Source organism: Caretta caretta, chromosome 3 (assembly GCF_965140235.1).
Source record: "Caretta caretta isolate rCarCar2 chromosome 3, rCarCar1.hap1, whole genome shotgun sequence".
In the NCBI taxonomy this organism is placed as follows: Eukaryota; Metazoa; Chordata; order Testudines; family Cheloniidae; genus Caretta; species Caretta caretta.
The window spans coordinates 191,311,246-191,331,491 of NC_134208.1; the positions used below are offsets into that span (position 1 = coordinate 191,311,246).

Here is a 20,246-nt window from a genome sequence, read left to right on the forward strand (position 1 = left end):
TTTGATTTATTGGCTGGCTGAATTAATTCATTATTTACATATGATTATTTTTTGCTGCTGAGAGAAAGACAGAAAAGCTAAATACAGACACACACTGATATATGTATATTCAGTGTATGTTATGGGTATTATACATGTGTATTTATGTATATGGGCGTGTATGATGTTCTGATAAAAGGACAGATATCTGTATCTTGTAGTTATTGAGTATTTTAAGTCTTGATACACAGAAATGGCATTGTAATCACTATTAGTTTCAGCTAATAAAATAAGTTTTATTGCATCTTAAAATATCTGTCTTATTTCAATTGAGAGATAGTTAAGGCTGCTAATTTAGGTGTAATCTAAACCTGAAATTCCTATTTAGAATGTCACATCAAGTAATTAATATAATTAATAGGATATATTATTAATTATAATTAATAATATGCTGTGTCTTACACAGATAGAATTTGTTTCTGTGGATCCCCACATTCCAATTGCATTGCAAGTGTTGACGGAATCAGATATTTTTGACGTTGACATCAATGGAACCATCTGGACAAAAACCAAACTGGACTATGAATCCCAGAAATCTCATGAGATAAACATTTCTTTGACTGACGGAAAAACAATTGACTATGCTGCAGTGTTTATCAAAGTTACAGACATCAACGATAACAGTCCTGTGTTCAGTGCAATCAATGCTACCATTAATGTGCTAGAGAGCATGCAAGTTGGAGCCACTGTTCTCAGTGTGTCAGCTGCTGATGCAGATGATGGCTTTAATGGGCTAGTGTCTTATACTCTAAAAGGTGGAGAGGGAAAGATGGATATTGACTCTGTGACAGGATTAATTGTGCTGAGAAGGGAACTGGACAGAGAAACACAAGCATTTTATAACTTAACAGTTATTGCCAGTGACCAAGGTCAACCGGCTCTCTCTGCAGTTGTGAACTTTGCTATCTTTGTTGATGATGTGAATGACAACCCTCCAACTTTTCCCTTGAGCGGATACGAAGTGAGCGTCTCTGAGGATGAAATGATTGGGAAGGTGCTAGTGACAGTGTCTGCTACGGATTTGGATTCTGGGGCCAATGCTCGGGTGAAGTACAGAATAATTAGTCAGCTTCCTCTGACTTCCTTGCCGATGGTCCTTGTCAATCCAACCACAGGCCAGCTCACCCTGAGCCAGCAGCTGGATTACGAAACTGTCAAACTGTTTGAAGTAAGAGTGGAGGTATCAGATGAAGGGATCCCAAGCCTCAACACCAGTGTGCTTGTTGTTATCCATGTACTGGATGTCAATGATAACCCCCCTGAATTTAGTCAGGCAGTGTACAGTATATTTGTTCTTGAAAACATACAGAAGGACGGCCTCATCTACGCACTCAATGTTACTGACAAGGATCAGGTAAGTCCGACACTACTTAGTTCTTAGAAATCAAGATGATATGGCATTAGAAGGGCAAAGAGAGAGTTTTAAATGCTCAGTGGTAAATATGTTAGGTACGATTTGAAAAAGAGAGAAAATCTATTAGAGCATCATGGGGCCCACGATACTCCCATTGAAGCCAATGGCAAATGTCTCATTGACCCAGTAAGGGAAAGGACTGAGCTTCAACTCTATTTCCCTGCAACCCTGCAAGTACAAGATATAGCAATCTGGTGGCCTTAGAGAAGCCAGACTCAATATAAATACTTATGTAGGCCAGTCAAGAGAGAGCTAGCAGAATGGATGCTTGCCCGTCAGACTACAGAACAAAAAGCAGACATGTAATTAACTGTTTAGATTATCACTTGTTATGTCAAAATAATTGGAAACGCCACTTTAATATATGCTGTAAATCTCTGCTTAATGAGTGTGCCTAGCAGTGTGTTTCTGTGCTGCAGTGAATCTAGCTGTTGTACTGCATCAATCAGGGAAAAAGGAAATCATAGAGGAGTTACTTTCATTTTCTTTTTTTTCCTTTACAAGAAATCACATAATTGCTCTCTGTTGTCCATCAAATCTTTTCTTTCTTCCCCCTCCCCTTTACCTAAAGAAAAATCCTGCTCATGTGAGAAGTTGGCTTTAGGGGGGTGACACTTTGGGGTTCACCCAGAGCATTAAGGGGTTGTGTCACTGCCTGCCATGTAATCCTGGATGCTTCTGTGCTGTCCTGCTTTGGATCAGCACCCTGACACCAGTAGCTTGGCTACAGTGCACTCACCTCACCCTGGCTTCCCCCAGCCTGGGTACGCCTTGCAGGGCGACACCAACAGCCCTTCAAGGCCCAAGTCTCCCCAAAACCATCTCCTCTGCAATGCTCAGCCCCTCTCACTGTAGCACTCACAAAACCGTGTCCAGGTCACTGCTCCTTTACAGAGACAGTCCACAGCACCAGCCAGTTTGTTTGGCTGAGGATTTTACCCATCAGTTTGAAACACTGCACTGAGATGGTTGTGTAAGCAGAAAAGATTACGTTTATTAACAGAGACTAGCTACTTAAGTAGAAGGATACTATGCTTCTGAGACTAAAACCTAACTTAAACTAGAGTCTTTTGTTCAAAATAGTTTTCTCACCACAGTCATTCTTCCAACACAGCTGGCCAGTCCTTAGCTAGGATCCAACACAGAGCCCAAAGCACTTGGTTTCTTTGTCTTCTCAGGTGAAGGATGCCCAAATGGTTTTCTCTCTCTGCTTATATCATCAAACTTTATCTCTGTTTTCAAAGTCAGGAAGCCCTCCTGGGGGCTCACCTTTCTGTGTCCACCAGAGAGCCAGATTAATTTTTGGGGGGGAGGGATAGCTCAGTGGTTTGAGCATTGACCTGCTAAACCCAGGGTTGTGAGTTCAATCCTTGAGGGGGCCATTTAGGGATTTGGGGCAAAAATTGGGGATTTGGTCCTGCTTTGAGCAGGGGGTTGGACTAGATGACCTCCTGAGGTTCCTTCCAACCCTGACATTCTATGTCTCCTCCCCCTGTAGTGATAGTTAAGTGGCTGTTGTGATGGGTTAGGTCACAGAGACCCCCTTGGGACTGCCACCTGATGTGCTGAGACTACCTCTAAGCCTGTTTTCCCTGGCAGCTTGGGACTTCAGTACCCTGTCTTGTTGAGCCAGACATGCTAGCCTGCTGCAAACACAGACCCGGGTCTGAACCATGTCCCCCAAAAGCTGCAGACTTAACTGAAAACAGCTTAAGAAGTGCTCCTGCCTCCAACATCCAGGTACCCAGTTCCCAATGTGATCCAAACCCCAAAGAAATCCATTTTACTCTGTATAGAGCTTATACAGGGTAAACTCATAAATTGTTCATCCTCTGTAACACTGATAGAGAGATATGCAAAGTTGTTTGCTCCCCCAGGTATTAATACTTGCTCTGGGTTAATTAATAAGCAAAAAGTGATTTTATTAAATATAAAAAGTAGGATTAAAATGGTTCCAAGTAATAACAGACAGAACAAAGTAAATTACCAAGCAAAATAAAACAAAAACATGCAAGTCTAAGCCTAATACAGTAAGAAGCTGATTACAGATGAAACCTCACCCTCAGAGATGTTCCAATAAATTTCTTTCACAGACTAGACTCCTTTCTAGCCTGGGCCCAATCCTTTCCCCTGGTACAGTCCTTGTTCCAGCTCAGGTGGTAGATAGGGGATTTCTCATGACTGCAGCCCCCCTTCGTTCTGTTCCACCCCCTTATATATCTTTTGCACAAGGTGGGAATCCTTTGTCCCTCTCTGGGTTCCCACCCCTCCTTCTAAATGGAAAAGCACCAGGTTAAAGAAAAGGAGTACTTGTGGCACCTTAGAGACTAACCAATTTATTTGAGCATAAGCTTTCGTGAGCTACAGCTCACTTCATCGGATGAAGTTAAAGATGTATTCCAGTTCAGGTGACATGATCACATGTCACTGTAAAACTTCATTACCCACTTGCCAGCACAGATGTATACAGGAAGACGTACAAGTAAACAGAGCCATTTACAACCAATTGTCCTGGTTAATGGGAGCCATCAAGATCCCAAGCCACCATTAATGGCCCACACTTTGCATAATTACAATCAGACCTCCGAGTTATATTTCATATTTCTAGGTTCAGATACAAGAATGATACATTTATACAAATTGGAATACCACACTCAGTAGATTATAAGATTTGGATCTGCATGCATCCAATGAAGTGAGCTGTAGCTCACGAAAGCTTATGCTCAAATAAATTGGTCAGTCTCTAAGGTGCCACAAGTCCTCCTTTTCTTTTTAAAGATTTGTAATGATACCTTACAAGAGATCTTTTGCATGAAGCATATTCCAGTTACATCGTATTCATACTCATTAGCATATTTTGATAAAATCATATAGAGTGCAACGTCACAGCTGTCTCCCCCACTCACCAGTTTGATGGTTTTGTTTACTCTTTAGATAAATGTTCTTCATTGTCTCTTGTTCAATTTACATCGGAGACACATTCAAGCAGGCGGAACCACATTCCTTATTTAGAGCAGCGTGACTGGCGCCCTACCTGCCAAACACATTTTAATAACGTATTTCCAGTGCACATTTATAATTTTTCATCTATCACCTGTACAGACACCACACAGTAATAATACTGACCAACATGTTACCAGTTCACTTATGATGCCTTTCATGACACCTTTTAGATACAGATTATGACAACAGTGAGTTGGGGTATGCTGAGTTGGTCAGGCCAGCTGAGACTCACTGCTAGATACCCAGGAGCCTCTTGTCCTCTGGCACTGGGATGCTTTTAGGTCACAAGGGGAAGTGGTTCCCTTTTTGCAGTAGTTGCCTAGCATGTCTCTGAGTTTTAAAACAATTCAGAAGGAAACAAGAATGGAATGAACTAGGTACTACTGTTCACCACCTCACAGGCATGACTCTGAAATGACTTTTAAATGAGGGTATATTAGAGGAGGGGACCGGAAGTCAGGACTCTTGGAGGAATCTATTCTCTTCTCTTCCACTTGCTGTCTGTTCTTGTCTGCATGTGAGTTTGCCCATCTGTAACATGGGGGTAATATGACTTACCAGCTCCCATGGGTGTTATGAGCCTTCCTTTGTTAAATATTATAAAGCTCTTTGTGCTAAAGAAATGCAAAGTATTGATGTTAATAACAGAGAGGTATTTCCATCTTCTCTCCATAACTCAAGTGCTTATTACATCTCTTTTAGGTCGGCTTCTCTCAGGGGTATTTTATTCTTAACAACACTATGTTTGCTGTCAATAAACATGGGATACTTTCAATAAGGAATGACACAGAACTCGACAGAGAATCTACACCGAGGTTAACTTTGCAAGTAAGCTCATTCTGAACCTTTCAGATGGTTTAGTCCACCTTTTGTGTCTTAATCAATCAATTGAAATCTCAGTCAAAATCAAGTAATGTTTTCATTGATTATTTTGGCAGGTATGGGCAGTTGATGCTGAAACGGAAGGGCTCAATTCTACTGCTCTGTTAGATATCACAGTTCTGGATGTCAATGACAATAACCCTGAGTTTCAGATGCAGCCCTTCAGTTTTACAACCCTGGAAGGAGACTATACACAGGATGCACCTACCGTAGTTGGACATGTAGCTGCCACAGATTTGGATGAGGGAGAAAATGCCCACATCACATTTCACCTATTCGCAGAAGATGGGGTGAATCCATTTAGTATCCAACAAGTAAGAATTTGGGTGGGGCATAGAAAATGATGCCTACCTGCTTCTTTCTCCAAGACAGTTAGCCTGGCCAGATAGAAATGATGCACTGATATGAGCCATTGTAGCATCTCTGATATCAATAATGACACCGACGTCTTTGGAAGCTAAGAATATAAATCCAAAGCCTATTGAAGTCAATGTGAAGACTCCCACTGGTTTCAATGAGTTATGAATTAGGCTATGTGGGCAGGGCCAGCGCAGCCAATGCTGCCAGTCCCGCCCTAGGAAGCTCCTGAGGACCTGGGGACTCCAGCAATGCAAGGTTGATATTTACTGCTCCTGCGGCAGCGCAGCATGGGGTGGAGTATGTGCTTGCGTTGTGACAACTGTGAGCTCTGATAATAGTTTGAGGCTGCTGGGGTATCAGGCTGTCCCTTCCTTTAGTACAGTTCTAGCTAGAGTACATTGCAACCCCTCCGTTTAACAGGAATCCTCCAACTGCTATGCTCCCATTTGCCTCCGCAAACATACATGTGCACACAACCTGTTCTGGACCCTGTAGTAGGCTCCCTTCCAAACTGGCTGGTCTGGGAGTTTGGAGGAAGTTGTGAGTGGGATCGGGAAGGAGATTGCATGGCGAATGTTGAGACTTGCAGCTGGGGAGCTCATTCAAACAGCGTTTCAGGGCATCCCAGTTTTTCTCGAACCAACCCTGATTAAGGCCTGGAAACAATGCTGCAAAGTTTCACACGTGAGTCATCCCACTGAAATCAATCACATGAGTATGGCTTTGTACTGTTAGCCATTCTCAGTGGGGCTGATCACCTGCAACTTCCATTAATGTTTGTCTGGTATCAGGTGTCTAAACCTTCAGTATGTGTGTTAAGGGACTACGTAGCTAAGGAGGTGGGTAATGGAAATGAAAAAGTATTTCTTCTCTAGGTTGCCAGCTACTCAAGTCCTGCCAAGATCTGTAGTGACTGAGAATTATTACCATCTAGTGGTGCTTCTGTGGCCTTTGTAAATGAGGTAGGTGGGCTCAGTCCAGTACTTACTGGACAGGAGTCTGCATTACAGAAGCCACCACCATAACTGACCACCTATTTGATAGTCTCATCAAAGAAGCTAAGGTGTGAATGGGTATGGAGACTCCCATCCACAGAGAACGAGTGTGGGACTCCTGTTCCCATCCCTCCAGGTCATGGGTAAGACATATTGGCAGGACACTGTGAAGAAGATTGCCCTGATACTACCAGGCTATACCTGTTCTGTGATGAAGAGAGGACTTCCATCCTCACTTTTCCTGAGAACTAAATGTACACAAACATTGTCAAAAATGTGATATATGTGTTGATTTTTATTCTCCTCTGTAGAATGGAACTATTTTGGCTAATGGGTTTATGGACAGAGAAATCAAAGAGAAATATGAGCTTTTGTTAGTGGCATCTGATAATGGAGTACCTCAGAGACAGGTAAGGAAGAGGATTACGTTATTCTTACATTAACAGCCTTTGATTTCTGAAGTTTAAATGGACTGACTATGCATCTCTTGTGCATGATTCATTTGTTTTCTGTTGTCCACCAGAATTTCACATATGTCACCATAAGTGTATTAGATGTAAATGATAATCCTCCACAGTTTACAAAGACCCAGTATTCTGCAAATATACGTGTAGCAACTGAAAAAGAGGGAGTTTCTGTTCTGTCAGTATCTGCTACTGATCGTGACCTTGCGAACAATTCTCTTATTTCATACAGGTAATTTTGTCTAAGGTAAATAAATATCTTTTAGTAAAGAAAATCAGTGTTATTTGTATTTCCCAGTTGATTACAAGTTGCCCATACCTACTCATTTGATGCCCATTATTATATTTTGCCATTAGTGTAATCAACAACAATATGCCTAATTTTAAAGCTTAGAGAAAAACAGTAGAGAAACATTTCACCAAGCTTGTTGGAGATGATCAAACTACTGGAGGGCCACTAAAATAAAAGACAACCTTAATCAAAAGCCAAGCTTGTTTAGTCTGAAATAGCTGGCTAAAAGTTTGGCACTTCTGGATAGAAAATGGAAATAATGAAATGCAAAGTGATTGCCATTCTTCCCCTCATTCCCCCACTCCCACCCATTAACCTTAAGACATAGATTGTGCATGGAACATTTTAGTTGAAAAAGGTCCTGGGATACAACGATGACTGGGCATTAAAACAAAATACATAGGTTGATATGGATGGTTGAATGTGTCAGAAACTTATGGGGTTACGCACCAAATGTAGCACTTACTATTGTGTGAGATTTAATTGGCTTCAGGACTATGCACATTAGTAATTGTTTCCAGAACCAGATCCTTACAATGAAAGTTACCTGCCTTTCTTGCCATGTCTGCAAATTGATCTATAATCCTTTGAGTTTGCAGTTTGTACTCTGCTCTGTATTCATAGAGGGATCTAAAACTTGTGGGTGGAATAGAAACTGAAAGTCTGAATGCCATCTTGGCTAAGATGGAAGACATGCTAGGAAATATAGTCTCATTTGTTTAGGTTAATGAGACAGCATCTAAAACATGTTATCCTACCACTCCTATAATCATTATAACTAGGCAAATATAATCGATAGGCTGTTTATCATAAAACTTTAATAATAAAGATAGAATACTTCTGATGTGAATAATATGAATGATACAATCACTTCTCTTTAATACAGCTTCATGAACCATTCTGATGATTTCTGGATAAATAATCTTACTGGAGAGATCACTCTCACCAGTGATCTAGCCCATATCACAGCTGACACAGTCATTACATTGACAGTCATTGCTACTGACCATGGGGTTCCTCAGCTAACATCAAATGGTAAGTGATGTGCTTTCACCAATTTTTCTCCCAAGTAGTGCTCAAGAATGTATTGGGCTGCGTGAATATTCAATGTCAAATGTAAACAAACTTCACAAGTTTGAATTAATCACATCCATATGGAGTCCATATTACAATTCCGCAATGAGGTGTGCATTACTCTTCTGATTGTATTTCTTTCACTGATGCCCTCCCATCACATGGACACAGAATCACATTAACACAGAGCAAGATTTATTAATTCTGTTTAAAATTATTGCTTATTTATTTATGGCAGGGGTACCAGTCAAGGATCAGGCCCCAACTGTGATAGGCACGCTATAGTCATGCACTAAAGAGCATATCAGTATAGTATTTTCTGCTCCGTTTTTCCAGCTTTTTTGATTTGCTTAAGAGAACTGGGCAGTCAGGCAGCTTTCAACATCCTAAACATCCTTCTGAGCAAGTTTCTGCTCTTTCAAAATAGATTTTGAGTCACCTGGTATTTTGTATTGTTTACAACACCCACTGACTATCTTTCTTACTTGTTCCTAGGGGATAACTTTGATAATTGATGAATAGGAGGAAAAAACAATTGTTTTAAATTTCACTATTAGTGACTGCAGGGGCATTTGTATGTATTGTGGCCAAAACACAGTTTGGGGGAATCCTTTTCCTTTTGATACAAAATTCTTGTGGTCTAACATTCAACTTCTCTGACCTCCAGAAACAATAACTAATTAGAAGCCTGATTCTGGGGTGGGTAAAGATGTGGTTCTCAACCAGGGATACATGTACCCCTGGGGTTACTTAGAAGTCTTCCAGGGCCTATATCAACTCATGTAGATATTTGCCTACTTTTACAACAGGCTACGTAAAAAGACAGTAGGGAAGTCATTACAAACTACAGTTCATACAATGACTTGTTTACACTGGTCTATATACTATACACAAGCGGGTCTCAAGTTGTGGATCAGGACGCTGTTTTAATGGGGTCACCAGGTCTGGCGTGACTGGCTGGAGTCAAAGTTGAAGCCCAAGCCCCACCGCCCAGGGCTCAGGCTTTGGCTTCAGCCCTGGGTGGCAGGGCTCAGGTTACAGGCCCCCACCAGGGGTTGAAGCCCTAGGGGTTTGGCCCCCCCACCTGGGGTGCTGGGGCTCGGGCTTTGGCTTCCCCCCACACCCTGCCCAGGGTGACAGGGTTTGGGCAGCCTCAGGCTTCAGTCCCCCCTCCTGGGGTTATTTAGTAATTCTTGTTGTGAGAGGAAGGTCATGGTGCAATGAAGTTTGAGAACCCCTGCTGTACACTGAAATGTAAGTACAATATTTATATTCCAATTAATTTATTTTACAATTATATGGTAAAAATGAGGAAATAAGCAATTTTTCAGTAATCTTGTGCTGTGACACTTTTGCATTTTTATGTCTGATTGTGTAAGCAAGTAGTTTTTAAGTGAGGTGAAACTTGGGGGTATGGAAGACAAATCAGACTTCTGAAATGGGTACAGTAGTCTGGAAAGGTTGAGAACTACTGGCGTAAAGGACCTCCAAGTCCCATTGACTTCAGGCCCAGTCAGTGAGCCAAATTCTCCCTTCTCTTTTATTGGAGCAATATCATAACATTCAGCAAAGTGGGATTACTCTGGAATGAGCACTGGATGCTGAGAGGGTTTGAGTTATATCTGTCACAGCTTATTTCTTATCATTGTTGTTTTTTCTTATTATTCCTTTTTCCTATCATGCCAATTTCCATCAGTCTGTTGCTCCTAACATCCTAGACATTTACTTTAGGGAGACAAAACACAGTGCAAGATATTTCACAGCTTTTATCTGTCTTTTCCTCCACTAGCTCCTGTTATTCTCTATTTGCTGGTAAATGACACTGACTTTGGACTGACTTTTGAAAGCTCCAGCTATGAGTTCAGTGTTTTGGAACAGGAACCAGTCACAACTTCTGTTGGCTCTGTGAAGGCCCTGACCGGAAGCATAGCCATTAGAGTCATATACTCTCTCAAGTCATATACTGACAAGTTTTCTGTTAATGACCAAGGAAACATTATGACCCTTGTCAGTTTAGATCGAGAAGAGCAGGATCTTTACAGCATCATTGTAGAAGCCGTTGATTCTGCGATGCCACCCAATTCTGCTGTGACTTTGGTACAGTATATTGCATTTTAAAGTGTTTTGAAAATGCTGAATATATAGTTTAAAAATAAGCAGTGATACCCAGAGGACACCATATTTTTAATGTCACATACTATAGAGAAATGATGGTTAGCAAAAGTATTTTAAGAATCAATTTGTAACTAGTTTCTGATTTTCTTAAAGGGACAATGTCAATTGGACTTCAAAAAGAGAGTAGTTTTCCTGGAGAGCCCCCTGCAAATTTCTGTGATTTTATAACTGCAGTTTCCTCTTTTTAAAAAAAGGTTGCTGTGTGAATGACCCATACAAATAACAAGGAATCTCAGTAACTCCCTATTTTGGGGAAAGATTGAAACTGACTATATACAAAGTGCTGTCAAGTGTACAAAGTAAACAAGTTGAAAAAACAAAGAATTTTTTTTAACCTCTTTCAGTTAGAATAATTTTAGGTGTTACTGCTATCACTGTTAGGCAGAAAGGAACTAGAGCAGTGAGATTTAAGTTGCTTCTGTCCCTTTAATTATAGTATTAGAATTTTGATGTTAGACAGAAGGTAAAGATTAAATGCTTTTTCCATTATAAATTTTGTTTGTAAGAGTTTTGCTAAGTTCCTTATTTTTACATCAGGCTGAAACTATCATAATGAATGCAATTTCTTTAATTTAGCTAAACTAGGTTTAACTTTCAAGTACAGTGTAAGAAGAATAAAGTATTTGCCAGGATTTTTTTTTTCTTCCACTGCATTGGTATTTTGTAGAGATAGGATTGAGTTGGGGAGGGAAAACCCACGGAATGAAATACGGTATGTGGGAAGGACAGAAATATTGGAAGTGTACAGGATAGAAGGAAAAAGATGCAGGGAAAAGAGGAGACAGAAGAAAGCAAAGGAAATAAGGAGGATGGAGTGAGATGAGAAATGGGAGAAGAGGGAAATTGAAGGGAAGGAATGGAGAGACAGGATGAGGAATAAAATAATGAGAGGAGGGTGAAATGGGCAGCAAGGAGTGGGAGAACATTGAATAGAGAATAAAAAGAGAAAGTGGGAGATGGAAGAAGAAATAAAAAAAAAGCAATAGATATAAATGAAAGTATAAAAAGCTGCTGACTTACACACACAGAGCTTATTTGTTGATAAGTTGTATTAGCATTGTAATTACATATTATTCTTGTTCATTTCAATCTGTGTTTTGGAGCAGCAATTAGAATGTGATTTATTATATTTAAATATATATCTCACCATATATTGCTCTGCTTTTTTCTTTTTTGTATTTTAGTAGTGATGGAGGGAAAAATTCATTGTCTAGAACATTAGTGCAGTCAAGATTGCCCCTGGACAAATAAAGTTGCTTGAGGGCATGTCTACATGGCTCAGCAATGCATAGTACAGGGGTGTGATTTCTAAAGTGCACTAAAGTACTGCGTACTAATTGGTCCATGTAGACCCTGTGGGTGTGCACTAAAAGTTCTTAGTGTGCTTTAACATAAGACTGTTTGAAACACCACTACATTAAAATGCACTAGGGAACTTTTACTGCATACCCCCAGGGTCTACATGGACCAATTAGTGTACAACACATTAGTGCGCTTTAGAAATTACACCCCCATAGTGCTCACTGATGCTCAGTGCAGGCATGGTTGAAAGCCACATAGAACACACTGGTTTTGCCTAGACTGTATACTATTCTGTCCACATATTATATTTCATAATTTGACCAAGATGCACCAGCTTGGTCGAGTCCTTGGGATTTAATTCCAGGGAAAGGAGCCCACATTATAGTTGTGTGAGACTGGCTGCATTCTTTTTTTTTTTTTTTTTGACCCCCGTTTTAAATTCCTAGGCTGAGGCCTGGGATGTGGGTTCCAAATGAGAGCAACATTGATGTGGTTTGGCAATACATCTGTACAAACCAAAGCTTAAGGAAGTGCTGACTCCCCTTTGACGAGAGTGACACACATGCAGCTGTTTATCAGAGCAAATCGCAAGAGCTTAACTGCAAGAATGTCACAGCTGCTACAATTCTAGAATGTTGGAGGTTGAATTGAAGGTTGCCACCGAATTATCTGCCTCCCACCCAGCACTGTATTAACTAGGTGAAGTGGGAGATAAGTAGTAATAACAAACTAAGATCAGTATCCTGCAAACAGTTATGCATATGGGTAACTTTATGCACATACATTGTCCCTTGAAGTCAAAGTTACTCACATGGGTAAGTGTTTCCAGTATCAGGGCCTAAGTTGTGACTTTAAGTTATGCAGTTTGGGATAATAATTATTGGGTTGAAATAATTGTTTAAAACAGTAGTTTCCAATGAGGGAAGAGTGGAATGGTTTTCAAAAATAACACTGAGCCCATCTTTCCCCCTCTTCTCCACAAACAACGAATATTACCATTTTACAAATAGAATTGAAATCAAATAAATGTGCAAGTTCTAAAACGTAGAGGCCAAATTCTTTTTGTACACTCAGTTTATAGAGCCCTTAGTGATGAAACACTGCGCGTTCTTGTGTCATTTCCAACCAGAAGCAAAAGTGGAAGAGTTGAAACTGACAAGAAAACCTCTTTTTGTGCTTAGTTTCGCAGACTGAATTGGTTTAATCAGCCTGAGACACATCCAAACCAAATCAGAACTCTGATATTATTGGTACCCACAGCAAATACACCAGCATTTTGTGACTAGTAATCTAGGCTCCCCACTTTCCCACTATAGGGCCAAGTGTGTAACCCTTGAGTTGCCCATGTTCACACACAAGTAATTTGTGTGAGGAAGTCCTAGACCAAGTGAATATTGGAATATCTGGACCTAAATAATGGCCTTCTATGCTGGGTCCCCGTGCCCTGCTGCCACAGCCTGTCTCCCATGCAGCTGTGTACTCTCTGGCCTGCAATGGAGTTTTGATTGCTGCAAACCCGAATCTTGCTTGTGAGGCTCACTTGTGAGTCTAACACTTGCTACAACCCCTTAGATAAGTGGCATTGTTGGGCAAAAGTCAACATGGTTTATGTAAAGGGAAATCATGTCTTACTAATCTATTAGAGTTCTTTGAAGGGGTCAACAAACATGTGGACAAGGGGTATCCAGTGGACATAGTGTACTTAGATTTCCAGAAAGCCTTTGACAAGGTCCCTCACCAAAGTCTCTTATGTAAATTAAGTTGTCATGGGATAAGAGGGAATATCCTGTCATAGATTGAGAACTGGTTAAAAGATAGGGAACAAAGGGTAGGAATAAATGGTAAATTTTCAGAATGGAAAGGGGTAACTAGTGGTGTTCCCTAAGGGTCAGTCCTAGGACCAATCCTATTCAACTTATTCATAAATGATCTGGAGAAAGGGGTAAACAGTGAGGTGGCAAAGTTTGCAGACAATACTAAACTGCTCAAGATAGTTAAGACCAAAGCAGACTGTGAAGAACTTCAAAAAGATCTCACAAAACTATACATATAATATGATGGGAGCTAATTTAGCTACAACTAATCAGGAAAGAGATCTTGGAGTCATCGTGGATAGTACTCTGAAGATGTCCACACAGTGTGCAGCGGCAGTCAAAAGAGCAAACAGGATGTTAGGAATCATTTTAAAAGGGTTAGAGAATAAGATGGGGAATATCTTATTGCCTTTATATAAATCCATGGTACGCCCACATCTTGAATACTGCATACAGATGTGGTCTCCTCATCTCAAAAAAGATATACTGGCATTAGAAAAGGTTCAGAGAAGGGCAACTAAAATGATTAGGGGTTTGGAACGGGTCCTATATGAGGAGAGATTAAAGAGACTAGGACTTTTCAGCATGGAAAAGAGAAGACTAAGGGGGGATATGATAGTGGTATATAAAATCATGAGTGATGTGGAGAAAGTGAATAAGGAAAAGTTATTTACTTGTTCCCATAATATAAGAACTAGGGGCCACCAAATAAAATTAATGGGCAGCAGGTTTAAAGCAAATAAAAGGAAGTTCTTCTTCACACAGCATGCAGTCAACGTGTGGAACTCCTTGCCTGAGGAGGTTGTGAAGGCTAGGACTATAACAGGGTTTAAAAGGGAACTGGATAAATTCATGGCAGTTAAGTCCATTAATGGCTGTTAGCCAGGATGGGTAAGGAATGGTGTCCCTAGTCTGTTTGTCAGAGGGTGGAGATGGATGGCAGGAGAGAGATCACTTGATTATTACCTGTTAGGTTCACTCCCTCTGGGGTACCTGGCATTGGGCACTGTCGGCAGACAGTATACTGGGCTGGATGGACCTTTGGTCTGACCCAGTATGGCCATTCTTATGTTCTTATGGCATCTGAATCAGAGGTGCTAGGTTCTTGTTGGCAGTCAGGCTCCTAATCTGCAAAGCCAGTATTCTAAAAGTTTGGATACTACCGTTCTTTTTATTGTTATTATTTGTATTAGTGCCTAGTAGCCCAAGTCATGAACACAGAACAAAAAGTCAGTCTCTGACTCAGAGAGCTTACAATCTAACTGACTGAGACAGAATTTACTCTTATGTGCTATTTTTATGGCTCAGAAAAATGTCTTTCTTTTATACAGGTTACAATCATTGTGAATGACACCAATGACAATTCTCCTGTTTTCTCAACACTGATTCAAACCAAACGATCAGCTCCTGAGAATGAAGACACTATAGACTTTGGCATATTTTCTGCTGTAGACCAAGATGTAGGAGTGAACGCCCTTATAAGCTACTCTTTGGAGAATCACTTTGAGGGAACTTTCCATATTAACAGTTCCACTGGCAGGCTGACTACAAAAAGAGCCTTGGACAGGGAAATGGTGGACAGTTATGAATTGAAAATAATAGTAAGTGGTCACATGGATCTAACAGTTTGTCAGATACTCAACACAAGGCATAGAGAGGCTGAGAGAATACTGACCCATCATAAGAAAAACACTTTCCAACAGTGAAGTATTGTAATACTGGGCCAAATTCATCCCTTAGTGAGGGACTAAATGAATGAATTTGGGTTAATTCATGGGATCTGATTCTCTACTGATGTAAACTGGTGCAGCAAAGAATTTGCACGATGAAGTTACTATTTTAAAGATTAAATATTATCATAAAACATCAGCATGACTTGATGTGAATAAATTGTTCCTCAATTCATTTCAGGCTGCAGTTGTTGAAGTACTACTGCACCATAACTTTTTTTTTAATGGCTTGGCCAATCCATATCAGGCATCACTCTCAGCTGATGAATATATTTTCTCAATATATACATATTTAAATCTTCTTTTTATATTACTTGATAAATTATTTGTGTTTCCTCATGAAGCTTCCAAAGGAAAACATAGTCCCTGACTGAAGAGCCTTTACATTGTGGGCATGTTTTCATGAGAGTCAGCCCATTGATTTCAATCGGATTATTCTGTGACGAAGTGCTCATTAACATAGTAAAGGTTTCCACACTGGACCACACATGCACATGTAGACTTTCAGGGGCTCTTTGGTTTAAACACATTTATTTATTTAATCTGGCAAAGAGAAGATTCAAGGAAGACAGTCAGAACTATGGGGTAGGGGCATAGTCAAAACTGAGCAGACCCTTTTTAAAAGACAATAAATTCAGAATTAATAAAAGGAAGTACTTTGTATCAATAATTGGGCTTGGAAGTATTACATTATCTGTAAACGTTGATTTCACTGTACACATGCAAATTGATGAAAAAAATATTTCCATCAATGATAATAGGAATTTACAAATAGGCAACATAAGAAAAATGCTGCTTGAGAACTTCTTAGAGTTTGATTTAAGGATATTTACTTCGTAAATTTTGACATGTAATATTGACAATTTGTGTTTTTATGGTTCTAAAACTTTAACTTTTTGAATCTCAGAGTCTACTGTCCTTAAATAACTATTTTCTGACTCCTCATAATTTCCCACAACTGTGAAAATTTAAATAGATTAAAAATAGGCTTAAAATCCATAATAATTTTCAACTGTGAAAATTTTTATTGATAGAAATAGAAAAAATACAAAAATAAACATTGATATTGTCTGTCAATTTATTAAAAAAATCAAATTCTGCCAAGTCTGCCAGTAATTAAGTATTGTATGTTTGTATATACAATATAGATATAATACATTCACACTCATATATCAATATAACCTAGTATATTAAAGCACTCTACAGAATATAGAAAGAAAGAAAGAAAGAAAGAAAGAAAGAAAGAAAGAAAGAAAGAAAGAAAGAAAGTCCCTGCACCACAGAGTGATGGCAGAGCACAGTCATCTTGTAGAATTTAATTTGTTCAAATTTCAGATATACAGATCTGACTATAACAGATGGATTGTTAAATTATTGATTATTGGCCAAATTCTGCAGTTCTTATTTAGGAAAAACACTAGTTTATGTTAATAGGCATAAGTTGCAAAAGTTAATGGGAATTTCACCTGACTAAGGACTGCACAATTTAGCCCTATATTCACTTATGAGTTATTTCTTTACAGGCCACTGATTCTGGATTTCCCAAACAATCTGCAAGTTTAGTTCTCAGCATCACTGTGGAAGATGTGAATGACAACCCTCCAGTGTTTCTACAGAAATCATTTAATGTGACTGTGAAAGAGAATGAGCCTCCAAGTGTGGTTTGTAAACTGAAGACGAAATAGCCTTCTGTTGTGGGATTATTTTCTTTATATAAAGCTTAGAAGTGCTGCCTTATCCTTGGTGGACCTGGATACCTGCCTTACTGATATTAATTAGAGATTTGTAAGACTCAGGGGGAAAGATATCTCATTAGAAATCAGCAAGGATTCTGCCACATCTCAGTCATCTGCATTGCAGTAGATTGTGTTGCCACTCCAGCAATACTGGAGAATGCCATATCAATAATTAAGGCAGTAAATGTAAAATATAAAATCCTGCAAACCATTTGGTCAATCAGTCACTGTGTTACTTATGCTCTGTTTTTTTTCTCGTCTAGATTTTGAATGTGACAGCCACAGATAAAGACACAGGTTACAATGCTATTATTCATTATGGCCTAACCGAAGCAACTTCATTTTATCTTGGAGAACTTTCTGGACATATTACAACCCTGCAGCCTCTGGATTATGAAAATTGTGCCCAACACACAATTGTACTGAAAGCTTTCAATCCTGGAGATCCACATTTCCGGGATACAGCAAATGTTACAGGTAGAGAAAACTTACCTCAGAGAATTTACCCCAGTTTTTGCTGTAAACTTTTCCAAGGCTGCTATGCATAGACACATAACTGTAAGCCATGTATAAAGTCTTCTTTAGTAATATCAACCCGCTAAAGTAAAATATTTTAGTTAATGGCAATGGGATTTTGCCTAGAGTTGGCTGAAATATTTTTCAAAACAAGCTTTTGTCGAAAAAAAATTTTTTTTTCAAAAACAAAACTTTTCACAACAAATAGTCATTACTGCTTCGGTAGATATCAGTGGGAACTACTGAGTGCTCAGCACTTCTGGAAATCAGGTCACGTGATTCTGGTAAGTGTACTTCTGATTATTGTATGAAACAGAAGCTGATGGACATCCAAAGAGTCCTACAAAAATCCTGCCTTACAACTTTTTAACGCCTCCATGTGCTCCTTTATTAAACCTTTATTTTAGGTGTACACAGAACTGAATAGATCCATGAGACCAGGAGATTTGAGATACAGAAATAGAGCACTAGATCCTTAGTTTGTGTAAATCGATATAGCTCCAAGATAATTCAAAGGAGCTACACTGATTTACACCCGCTGAGAATCTGGCCCATAGTCATTTAGACTAAACTCACATTTTCAGTTGTCTATATATCCTTTCATTTAGTTAACGTGGAAGATGTAAATGAAGAAGGACCCAGATTTGACAGGCCTTCATATTACAAGATTCTTCAAGACAATTCAACTGCTGGCATGATGGTAATAGATATCAATGCAACAGATGAAAGCAAAGGTTTTGATGAAGGCATTTACTACAATCTAACAGGTACAGTGGAAATAACCACCTCTGGCATGAATTGCTGTGGTCTTGATAGCACTAATATACTTCTTAAAATTTTGCAACTAGAGTGGAGACTTTTGGAAGGTAAAGCACAACGAAATTGTGCATCTGCAACATCCCATTCTGAGGATTCTGTAATGGGATAACCTTAAGGGCCCGATCCTGGGAGTCCTCTGTGCATAAAACTCCCATTGGAATTCAATGAAAAATTATTAATTATAATTATTATTATTATTAATACATTTTTATATGATAATAGCACCCAGAGACCCCAGTCAGGATCAGGGTCTCCATTGTATCAGGTGCTGTAGAAACAAATTGATAGACATGGAGTGAAATCCTGGCTCCACTGAATTAAATGGGAGTTTTGCCACCAACTTGCAATATGCCTCTCCTCTTAAGTCATGTGTTCCAAACCCCTAATCATTTTTGTTGCCCTTCGCTGGACTCTCTTCAATTTTTCCACATCCTTCTTGTAGTGTGGGGCCCAAAACTGGACACAGTATTCCAGATGAGGCCTCACCAATGTCGAATAGAGGGGAACGATCACATCCCTCGATCTGCTGGCTATGCCCCTACTTATACATCCCAAAATGCCATTGGCCTTCTTGGCAACAAGGGCACACTGTTGACTCATATCCAGCTTCTCGTCCACTGTCACCCATAGGTCCTTTTCCGCAGAACTGCTGCCTAGCCATTCGGTCCCTAGTCTGTAGCGGTGCATTGGATTCTTCCGTCCTAAGTGCAGGACCCTGTACTTATCCTTGTTGAACCTCATCAGATTTCTTTTGGCCCAATCCTCCAATTTGTCTATGTCCCTCTGTATCCTATCCCTACCTGCCACCGTATCTACCACTCCTCCTAGTTTAGTATCATCCGCAAATTTGCTGAGAGTGCAATCCACACCATCCTCCAGATCATTTATGAAGATATTGAACAAAACCGGCCCCAGGACCGACCCTTGGGGCACTCCGCTTGATACCGGCTGCCATCCAGACATGGAGCCATTGATCACTACCTGTTGAGCCCGACAATCTAGCCAACTTTCTAACACCCGCGCTGGGAACCTGGGGACTATGGCCCCCCACTTTTTAACAAAAGAAATATAAGCACAGAATTAATGTCCCCCAGATCCCCCCCTCACACACCCGCAAAATAATACATTCTGTCAGAAAGGCACTGCAGTTACACCTTTTGCCCATCAGGGGCTGCTGTGGCACTACAAGATAGGGCAGGTGGCTCACTGCCAGAGCATCAGCCGCCACTGAGAGGAAGGAGGCACTCTGGCCTTCCCCCCAACACACACTTCTACAAAGGTTTTGGCTCCTTTGGTGCCTAAACATCCTTGAGGATCTGGGCTTAAGCTACTTACCAAGGGTCACACAGGAAGTCTGTGGCAGAGCAGAGACTTAAATTCAAGTCTCTGAAGTCCTAGGCTAGTGCCCTAATTGCTGGACCGTCATCTCAGTATGCATCACTTAATGCCTCTGAATCATTTAAACTTTCCATTTTAATTATCATTTTAAAAATACCCTGTTGAGCCATAGGCCCATGTGCAACCTTCATGGCTGTCACACCACCCACTTCTCCTTTGAATAGGTGATCCTGGGTGCACTGGATCATCTATAGGTGATCCTGGGTGCACTGCTTCTGAGTTCAATACTTTAC

General features: G+C 40.1%; 1 protein-coding gene across 1 annotated transcript in view; it reads left to right on the forward strand.

Annotated features, from left to right (window-relative positions):
- Window positions 1–773: 773 nt before the first annotated feature.
- The window catches only part of LOC125633571 (protocadherin Fat 4-like), a 46,614-nt gene continuing 27,141 nt past the window's right edge, over window positions 774–20,246 (forward strand). Inside the window, exons 1-11 of the mRNA XM_048843017.2 lie at window positions 774–1,393; window positions 5,159–5,284; window positions 5,395–5,652; window positions 7,005–7,103; window positions 7,217–7,389; window positions 8,336–8,484; window positions 10,313–10,620; window positions 15,146–15,415; window positions 17,068–17,205; window positions 17,544–17,757; window positions 18,405–18,563. Of these exons, the coding sequence (XP_048698974.2) occupies window positions 809–1,393; window positions 5,159–5,284; window positions 5,395–5,652; window positions 7,005–7,103; window positions 7,217–7,389; window positions 8,336–8,484; window positions 10,313–10,620; window positions 15,146–15,415; window positions 17,068–17,205; window positions 17,544–17,757; window positions 18,405–18,563 (2,479 nt within the window). The 5' untranslated portion in view covers window positions 774–808. The remainder of the gene's footprint in view (window positions 1,394–5,158; window positions 5,285–5,394; window positions 5,653–7,004; window positions 7,104–7,216; window positions 7,390–8,335; window positions 8,485–10,312; window positions 10,621–15,145; window positions 15,416–17,067; window positions 17,206–17,543; window positions 17,758–18,404; window positions 18,564–20,246) is intronic.